At 49.2% G+C, this 10,190-nt stretch overlaps 1 protein-coding gene across 1 annotated transcript; it reads right to left on the reverse strand.

Moving 5' to 3' along the window:
- Positions 1–343: 343 nt before the first annotated feature.
- Positions 344–2,014, reverse strand: LOC125374572. The gene has a single exon (XM_048385454.1). The coding sequence runs from the start codon at positions 2,012–2,014 to the stop codon at positions 344–346; it is 1,671 nt and encodes a 556-aa protein (XP_048241411.1).
- Positions 2,015–10,190: the final 8,176 nt, after the last annotated feature.

Raw genomic sequence — 10,190 nt, forward strand, 5'->3', positions numbered from 1 at the left:
AGGTCACTGTGGTAGTGAGGTCACTGTTGTAGTGAGGTCACTGTGGTAGTGAGGTCACTGTGGCAGTGTGGTCCCTGTTGTAGTGAGATCCCCGTGGTTGTGAGGTCCCTCTTGTAGTGAGGTCCCTGTGGTAGTGAGGTCCCCGTGGTAGAGAGGTCCCTGTTGGAGTGAGTTGCCTGTGGTAGTGAGGCCACTGTTGTAGTGAGGTCCCTGTTGTAGTGAGGTGCCTGTGGTAGTGAGGCCACTGTTGTAGTGAGGTCCCTATGGTAGTGAGGTGCCTGTGGTAGTGAGGTCCGTGTGGTAGTGTGGTCCCTGGTGCAGTGAGGTCCCCGTGGTAGTGAGGTCACTGTGGTAGTGAGCTCACTGTTCTAGTGAGGTCCCCTGTGGTAGTGAGGTCCCTGTTGTAGTGAGGTCCCTGTGGTAGTGAGGTCACTGTGGCAGTGTGGTCCCTGTTGTAGTGAGGTCCCTGTTGTAGTGGGGTCCCCGTGGTTGTGAGGTCCCTGTTGTAGTGAGATCCCTGTGGTAGTGAGGTCCCCGTGGTAGAGAGGTCCCTGTTGTAGTGAGTTGCCTGTGGTAGTGAGGCCACTGTTGTAGTGAGGTCCCTGTTGTAGTGAGGTGCCTGTGGTAGTGAGGTCCCTGTTGTAGTGAGGCCACTGTTGTAGTGAGGTGCCTGTGGTAGTGAGGCCACTGTTGTAGTGAGATCCCTGTTGTAGTGAGTTGCCTGTGGTAGTGAGGCCACTGTTGTAGTGAGGTCCCTGTTGTAGTGAGTTGCCTGTGGTAGTGAGGCCACTGTTGTAGTGAGGTCCCTGTTGTAGTGAGGTGCCTGTGGTAGTGAGGTCCCTGTGGTAGTGAGGCCACTGTTGTAGTGAGGTCCCTGTTGTAGTGAGGTGCCTGTGGTAGTGAGGTCCCTGTTGTAGTGAGTTGCCTGTGGTAGTGAGGCCACTGTTGTAGTGAGGTCCCTGTTGTAGTGAGGTGCCTGTGGTAGTGAGGCAACTGTTGTAGTGAGGTCCCTGTGGTAGTGAGGTCCGTGTGGTAGTGAGGTCAGTGTGGTAGTGTGGCCGTGAGGTCCCTGTTGTAGTGTGGCCGTGAGGTCCCCGTTGTAGTGTGGCCGTGAGGTCCCTTTTGCAGTGTTGATGTGAGGTCCCTGTTGTAGTGAGGTCCCTGTTGAAGTGTGGCATCCTTGTTGTAGTGTGGCCGTGAGGTCCCTGTTGTATGTGGCCGTGAGGTCCCTGTTGAAGTGTGGCCGTGAGGTCCCTGTTGAAGTGTGGCCGTGAGGTCCCTGTTGTAGTGTGGCCGTGAGGTCCCTGTTGTATGTGGCCGTGAGGTCCCTGTTGAAGTGTGGCCGTGAGGTCCCTGTTGTAGTGAGGTCCCTGTTGAAGTGTGGCCGTGAGGTCCCCGTTGTAGTGTGGCCGTGAGGTCCCTTTTGCAGTGTTGATGTGAGGTCCCTGTTGTAGTGAGGTCCCTGTTGTAGTGTGGTCGTGAGGTCCCTGTTGTAGTGTGGCCGTGAGGTCCCTGTTGCAGTGTTGCCGTGAGGTCCCTGTGGTATGTGGCCGTGAGGTCCCTGTTGTAGTGTGGCCGTGAGGTCCCTGTTGTAGTGAGGTCCCTGTTGTAGTGTGGCCGTGATGTCCCTGTTGTAGTGTGGCCGTGAGGTCCCTGTTGTAGTGTGGCCGTGAGGTCCCTGTTGTAGTGAGGTCCCTGTTGCAGTGTGGCCGTGAGGTTCCTGTTGTAATGTGGCCGTGAGGTCCCTGTTGTAGTGAGGTCCCTGTTGTAGTGTGGCCGTGAGGTCCCTGTTGTAGTGATGTCCCTGTTGTAGTGTGGCCGTGATGTCCCTGTTGTAATGTGGCCTTGAGGTCCCTATTGTAGTGAGGTCCCTGTTGCAGTGTGGCCGTGAGGTTCCTGTTGTATGTGGCCGTGAGGTCCCTGTTGTAGTGTGGCCGTGAGGTCCCTGTTGCAGTGTGGCCGTGAGGTCCCTGTTGCAGTGTGGCCGTGAGGTCCCTGTTGTAGTGGGGTCCATGTTGTAGTGTGGCCGTGAGGTCCCTGTTGTAGTGGGGTGCCCGTGGCAGTGAGGTGCCTATTGCAGTGTGGTCCCTGCGGAAGCGAGGTCCCCATTGTAGTGAGGTCCCCTGTGGTATTGAGGTAGTGAGGTAGTGACGTCCCAATGGTATTTAGGTAGTGAGGTCCCTGGTGTAGTGTGGCCGTGAGGTCCCTGTTGTAATATGGCCGTGAGGTCCCTGTTGTAGTGGGGTCCCTGTTGTAGTGAGGTCCCTGTTAGGTCCCTGTTGTAGTGAGGTCCCTGTTGTAGTGTGGCCGTGAGGTCCCTGTTGCAGTGTTGCCGTGAGGTCCCTGTGGTATGTGGCCGTGAGGTCCCTGTTGTAGTGTGGCCGTGAGGTCCCTGTTGTAGTGAGGTCCCTGTTGTAGTGTGGCCGTGATGTCCCTGTTGTAGTGTGGCCGTGAGGTCCCTGTTGTAGTGTGGCCGTGAGGTCCCTGTTGTAGTGAGGTCCCTGTTGTAGTGTGGCCGTGAGGTCCCTGTTGTAGTGTGGCCGTGAGGTCCCTGTTGTAGTGATGTCCCTGTTGTAGTGTGGCCGTGAGGTCCCTGTTGTAGTGAGGTCCCTGTTGTAGTGTGGCCGTGAGGTCCCTGTTGTAGTGAGGTCCCTGTTGTAATGTGGCCGTGAGGTTCCTGTTGTATGTGGCCGTGAGGTCCCTGTTGTAGTGTGGCCGTGAGGTCCCTGTTGCAGTGTGGCCGTGAGGTCCCTGTTGCAGTGTGGCCGTGAGGTCCCTGTTGTAGTGGGGTCCATGTTGTAGTGTGGCCGTGAGGTCCCTGTTGTAGTGGGGTGCCCGTGGCAGTGAGGTGCCTATTGCAGTGTGGTCCCTGCGGAAGCGAGGTCCCCATTGTAGTGAGGTCCCCTGTGGTATTGAGGTAGTGAGGTAGTGACGTCCCAATGGTATTTAGGTAGTGAGGTCCCTGGTGTAGTGTGGCCGTGAGGTCCCTGTTGTAATATGGCCGTGAGGTCCCTGTTGTAGTGAGGTCCCTGTTGTAGTGAGGTCCCTGTTAGGTCCCTGTTGTAGTGAGGTCCCTGTTGTATGTGGCCGTGAGGTCCCTGTTGTAGTGTGGCCGTGAGGTCCCTGTTGTAGTGGGGTCCATGTTGTAGTGTGGCCGTGAGGTCCCTGTTGCAGTGTGGCCGTGGGGTCCCTGTTGTAGTGGGGTGCCCGTGGCAGTGAGGTGCCTATTGCAGTGTGGTCCCTGCGGAAGCGAGGTCCCCATTGCAGTGAGGTCCCCTGTGGTATTGAGGTAGTGAGGTAGTGACGTCCCAATGGTATTTAGGTTGTGAGGTCCCCGTGGTAGTGAGGTAGTGAGGTCCCAGTGGTAGTGTCGTAGTGAGGTCCCCTGTGGTATTGAGGTAGTGAGATCCCCGTGGTAGTGAGGTAGTGAGGTCCCAGTGGTAGTGTGGTAGTGAGGTCTCCGTGGTAGTGAGGTAGTGAGGTCCGAGTGGTAGTGTGGTAGTGAGGTCCCAGTGGTAGTGTCGTAGTGAGGTCCCCTGTGGTATTGAGGTAGTGACGTCCCCGTGGTAGTGAGGTAGTGAGTGAGTGAGTGAGTGAGTAGTGTTTAACGCCGCTTTTAACAGTATTCCAGTTATATCGCGGCGTGTCAGCATAATGTGGGAGGAAAGCCCGAAGAGATGCAGGTCTCAGACGTTAACCACTTCGGTGAAACCCACGAGCACGGGTATGGTGCTGACAAACCTAGAAACATAATCGGGGCGAACCGGGATTCGAACCCACAATCAACGGTTTCTGGCGTGCCCAGGGGACGCAACTCTGCACAGCGAATCGCGGCGCCTTAGACGACTGGGCCACCCGTGCCCCCTGTGAGGTAGTGACGTCCCAGTAGTATTGAGGTAGTGAGGTCCCCGTGGTAGTGAGGTAGTGAGGTCCCGGTGGTAGTGAGGTAGTGAGGTCCCAGTGGTAGTGAGGTCCTGGTGGTAGTGTCGTAGTGAGGTCCCCGTGGTAGTGAGGTAGTGAGGTCCCCGTGGTAGTGAGGTAGTGAGGTCCCGGTGGTAGTGAGGTAGTGAGGTCCCCGTGGTAGTGAGGTAGTGAGGTCCAATTGGTAGTGTGGTAGTGAGGTCCCCGTGGTAGTGAGGAAGTGAGGTCCCTGTGGTAGTGTCGTAGTGAGGTCCCCGTGGTAGTGAGGTAGTGAGGTCCCCATGGTTGTGAGGTAGTGAGGTCCCAGTGGTAGTGTGGTAGTGTGGTCCCCGTGGTAGTGAGGTAGTGAGGTCCCAGTGGTAGTGAGATGCCCATGGTAGTGAGGTCCCCGTGGTAGTGTGGTAGTTAGGTCCCCGTGGTAGTGAGATAGTGAGGTCCCAGTGGTAGTGTGGTAGTGAGGTCCCCGTGGTAGTGAGGTAGTGAGTGAGTGAGTGAGTGAGTTGTGTTTAACGCCGCTTTTAACAGTATTCCAGTTATATCGCGGCGTGTCAGCATAATGTCGGAGGAAAGCCCGAAGAGATGTAGGTCTCAGACGTTAACCACTTCGGTGAAACCCACGAGCACGGGTATGGTGCTGACAAACCTAGAAACATAATCGGGGCGAACCGGGATTCGAACCCACAATCAACGGTTTCTGGCGTGCCCAGGGGACGCAACTCTGCACAGCGAATCGCGGCGCCTTAGACGACTGGGCCACCCGTGCCCCCTGTGAGGTAGTGACGTCCCAGTAGTATTGAGGTAGTGAGGTCCCCGTGGTTGTGAGGTAGTGAGGTCCCAGTGGTAGTGTCGTAGTGAGGTCCCCCGTGGTAGTGAGGTTCCCGTGGTAGTGAGGTAGTGAGGTCCCAGTGGTAGTGAGGTAGTGAGGTCCCCGTGGTAGTGAATTAGTTAGGTCCCAGTGGTAGTGAGATGCCCGTGGTAGTGAGGTCCCCGTGGTAGTGTGGTAGTGAGGTCCCCGTGGTAGTGAGATAGTGAGGTCCTAGTGGTAGTGTGGTAGTGAGGTCCCAGTGGTAGTGTCGTAGTGAGGTCCCAGTGGTAGTGTCGTAGTGAGGTCCCCTGTGGTATTGAGGGAGTGAGGTCCCCGTGGTAGTGAGGTCCCAGTGGTAGTGTGTCAGTGAGGTCCCCGTGGTAGTGAGGTGCCCGTGGTAGTGAGGTCCCCGTGGTAGTGAGGTCCCCGTGGTAGTGAGGTAGTGAGGTCCCCATGGTGGTGAGGTAGTGAGGTCCCAGTGGTAGTGAGGTAGTGGGTCCCAGTGGTAGTGTGGTAGTGAGGTAGTCAGGACCCCTGTGGTTCTGATGTTGTGTTGAGCGGTCTTCAGGCTGTGAGAAGATAGCTCATTTCAAGTGTTTTGACCCTAAATGTGTATTCCGTTTAGGAGTTACACGCATGTCTTGTATGTGTTTACGTTCTAAACACATTTGTACAGTGTCTCGATTATACCTGTACTCGTGGGTTTCTCAATACGGCATGTTTAAAATGACCCGCAAGATGATGAAAAACATTATTTTAAATATTTCATGGCTCAAACTCATCACCCTCACCCTCACACCAACACCATAAACTACCTCATCAACCCCAGTAACGCAAAAGAACCACCAACCTCAAGTGCACGTGAGCCTTACCCCCTATGGCCACCCTGCACCGTCTCCTACTTTGAAAGAACGCTGCCCGGTTGAATCAAGCTGCTCCGGTTGTCAGGGCTCTCTGACGACGCGTCTATCAAAGCCCAGATAAACTTTAATTAGTTTCCTGGAAAAGATCATGATTATTTCACCGGCAACATACAATGACGTAAATGTGTTTGCTCTTTGAAATACACACCGCCCTGATGAGCTTCATTAATTAATCATTGTCTCTATATCACCGCCTGCAGTTGAGTTTTTCTCAAAGAGAAATGAGATGCTATCTCCCTAACACCAAGTAGTACGCCAATAACTCATTGATGAATTATTAATGTTATCACAAACACCCGAAACTCACCGACCAGGGGGCACCACAGAGGGGGTGCTAAAGTTCAGGGGGGTAATTCTACACACTGCTTCATCTATTTTTTGTAACGCTGTGATAGGTTCTGTATTTAAAAATTAAAGTTTCCCATGGAGAGGTAAAAAACGAAACAGCAAAACATGAAGGGGGGGGGGGGGGGGGGGGCGAGGAGGGGGGTAGGGGTGTGGGTTGGTGGTGTTGCTTCTTTGCTATCTGCCAGCAGTAGTCCAATTACCTGCTGAAAATGTATAAACAATTAATGTTCAATCAAGATTGCGAGTCTAAAAGATACCTAATATACACCAGCCCCCTATGATATTGATAGACCTATTATTAATTGAAAGACCTACAGGGTTTCGCCAGGTGTACAATACTGCGTCGTCGTACGAGTGTAATAAGTGGTCGTCCTTCGAGACGAAAAAACACAAAGCTGTTGTTGAATCATTAAACTGGTTCAAATGCAGCATACATAGATGTAAAAAATATTTCTGTTCTTATAATAAATAGTCAACACTTTTATTCATTCAATCCAAAGTTTCAACAAGGAAACATTGAAATATAATTTAGGGCAGGTGGTTTCGTGGTGTTATGACCTCATTAAAATTCTTGAAAGTCAAGCATGCCTCGTGTCGTTATTCTGTTGAGTGCAAGTAGGTCACATCTGGGACTCACAAATATACACCTGAAAAAAAGTTTAGCAACACCCCGTCTTTATTATTTATAACGTGAAATCTCTGTATCTTTATCAACAGTTTAGTGTAGAGATTCTGCGGTAGCACGAGTTTGTTGCATTAGGTTTTACACAGACAAAAATATTTTTGAAGATTTTTTATGCTCACAATTCAAACAGAAATAAATGATTTGGGCCATACATCGATGTAGACCCCAAACAGTGTATCATGTGACCTACGCTCTAACATTGGCTTATATCCTTGGGACAAACACGTTACTTTAGTTATCTTTGTGTGGGCGTATCGGTGTATATATTCTCACACTGGGTTGTCATGCTGGGTTGTCATGCTAGGTTGTCATGTTGGGTTGTCACGCTTGGTTATCATGCTGGGTTGTCATGCTAGGATGTCATGCTAGGTTGTCATGTTGGTTTGTCACACTGGTTTGTCATGCTGGGTTTTTTCATTCTAGGTTGTCACACAACATATGCCTCCACACATGGGACCACATCTATCGTAATATAAGCTGGAGACCACATCTATCGTAATTAAAGCTGGGGACCACATCTCTCGTAATTAAAGCGGGAGACCACATATCTCGTAATTAAAGCTGGGGACAACATCTGGTAATTAAAGCTGGAGACCACATGTATCTGAATTAAAGCTGGAGACCACATCTATCCTAATTAAAGCTTGGGACCACATCTCTCGTAATTAAAGCTGGAGACCGCATATCTCGCAATTAAAGCTGGAGACCACATCTCTCGTAATTAAAGCTGGGGACCACATCTCGTAATTAAAGCTGGAGACCACATCTATCCGAATTAAAGCTGGAGACCACATCTCGAAATGAAAACTGAGAACCACACTTCTCCGGAAGCTACGAGCCATAGGTTTTGTCTGTAAGAAGGATACGAGTCACGTCTGTGCTGTAAAGAGATACATCAGACTTTGTATCTCGTTTAGATTTTATAAATGATCATGACTTGTAGTTTTTTTCAGGAACATCATCTGCACTTAACTTTGCAATGTTGCCCAAATCTCAGACAAATCTTTACCAAATGCGGTGATACTATAAATGAATATAACCAAAAGCTAATTGCATTGAGATCAAACTCCACTGTCATTAAACAGATGATGTGACAACTACTTTCCTTTCTTGGAGGTTAATGATTTCTTTACGTACAACATTCTCACTTTAAACTCGTCTGGCGAGAAACAGTGCATCGCTTCTACTTCTAATCTAATATTCGCACACTTTATGCACCAAACCCCCTTCATATTGCCGTAAAAATACCACTTACAATTTCAACAATGTCAGTTGACCTGAAATTGAACTTTACTGTGTTAGTGACCTTCGCACACTGGCATCGAAGGTCATCGCTTGTAGAGCGCATGTGATACATGAAAGCTTTTAATACACACAAGAAACGTCCTGCCACTGAACTTGTTCTTCCGTCCTCCGGGAGGCCCCAACTCATTACACGGGCGTGACCAAGTGCACGAGGAATATCAGCGCACGAGCAGCTCGTGCAGAACGGAAGAGGTTATGGAGTGCAGCAACGGTAATTACTGCGGTGTGATGGTCACTGTTCAGTGGATTAAGGTTCATGTGCATGTTCAGAGTTGCCGCTGTACATGATAGAAGAAAAGAACTTTCTTCTGCAATTAAGAAGGCGGGTCAAATCCGGCTAAAACTACTCCCCAGGTCGGACAACAACTGACCCTAATGCGTCATTCGTGCGCACTTCCTGTTTTTCGTGAGCCTGGCGAATGCACTCCAAGTCAATCTTTGTATTGCCTTAAAAAAGGTATTAAAGCACTGTGGTGGAGCCACACGAGGGATGTGTGTGTGTGGGTGTATGTGTGTGTGTGTGTGTGTGTGTGTGTGTGTGGTGTGGTGTGGTGTGGTGTGGTGTGCTGTGCTGTGATGTGGCGTGTGTGTGTCACATGTCCCAAAGACGTAATCCAATTTACAAATTCTAATATTTCAGAACAACATATGTTTTTTTTAATCGGTATAAAAGTTTCTTTTGTTTTGTATGTCTTTACTGGAGCATTGGCTATCTGGGTCTGTTAATTACAGCACATATGTAAAAATCGCCAATGGCCCAAACTGTCCGCAACACAATATCAAATAATGAGAGTTTAATAGTTACGCGAATAGTATGTTCTGAAATTGGTGATTAGTTCATTGCTCTCATACATTTTTAACCTCTCGGTATAATATACAGATGGATATCACATAAATATCGTTTTTGAAAGCCAGGTCTAGTTATATAGCTCAAATGAACGAATGTGGCAGTCAAGTGAACCCTTTCCTGGATGTAAACACAGCACGTGTACATTATTGAATTTATCAATCCAACATCGCCCTGCGAGAAACAACGTAACAACATCAGTATGTGTGTACACTGCGCTGTGGAACTGGCAATCATCCAGTTTCTAAAGTTTATAACACCGCAGAGCTCCAGATAAGCTGCGTATCTGCGTGAAATACGCATCAGAAATTCAGAAATACGCAGTAAAATATAACCCAAGCGTATCAAATACGCAACGAACATTACAGATACGCTTCAAAACTAAAACTTGTGCGTATCATCAAACTATTGTGAAGTAACCCTGCGTATTCGATTAGCAAATCAGCAACTTATTTTGAAATTATAAACGAGCATTCCGTCAACCTTGCCAAACTCCACTTTGACAGTTACATCATGATCATTTGCCATCACACTTTCTTGCGGAAGTATCGTGGTATTTTTGTGTCCTATAAAGCCCTCGAACCCACACGACACCAGTTTGCAGGGACTAGACGAATAGTGTTTTTAAATATTTAACTTAAATACCCACATGTGTAAAAACTAGTGGGTAACAGACATTTTAATACGCAGATAGAATTACTGATACCCAATGATTTTAAAATCCATGGGTAAAATACCCACAACACCAAAAGCTTATCTGGAGCTCTGTTAACACATTGCTATTTCTTGTTGATCATTGTTGGCCTAAATCTGTTTTGATTGGTTAGATTCGTAGGGATAAATTCTTTTAAAAGTGAATGTTGTTGTATATTTGTAGAGGATGCCTTGTTCTCGTATATTGTCTGGTATCTTGCGCTGGAGTTTTGTTGATAGCGGCGTAAAACGACACTCACTCACTTTTATTTGGTGTATGCAGTATCCATTATTGTTACTTGCTCTCTAGTACGTAGTTAGTAAAAAAACCAACCAAACAGTTTCGACGACTTCTACAGTATTTGCATTTATTTGTTCCTAGCTCTCTGTCTGCCATTAGTGAGTGAGTGGTTTGGTTTTATGCCGCTTTTAGCAATATCCCAGCAATATCACGGCGGGGGACACCATAAAATGGCCCTCACACATTGTATCCGTGTCAGGAATAGAACCCGGGTCTTCGGCGTGACGAGCGAACGCTTTAACCACAAGGCTACCCGACCGCCCCGTCTGCCATGAACATATCTTGAAAACAGCTGTCTGTTGTGAAGTGAAAGAACACATTCATCACCACTCACCCCTTTCCGCAACCTGCAAGAAGACTCG

Source organism: Haliotis rufescens, unplaced genomic scaffold (genome assembly GCF_023055435.1).
Source record: "Haliotis rufescens isolate VD_foot unplaced genomic scaffold, xgHalRufe1.0.p SCAF_10, whole genome shotgun sequence".
NCBI lineage: Eukaryota > Metazoa > Mollusca > Gastropoda > Lepetellida > Haliotidae > Haliotis > Haliotis rufescens.

Excerpts from the sequence above, each read along its gene's own strand:
- LOC125374572 (XM_048385454.1), bottom strand. The coding sequence starts at position 2,014 with ATGGACCCCACTACAACAGGGACCTCACGGCCACACTGCAACAGGGAC.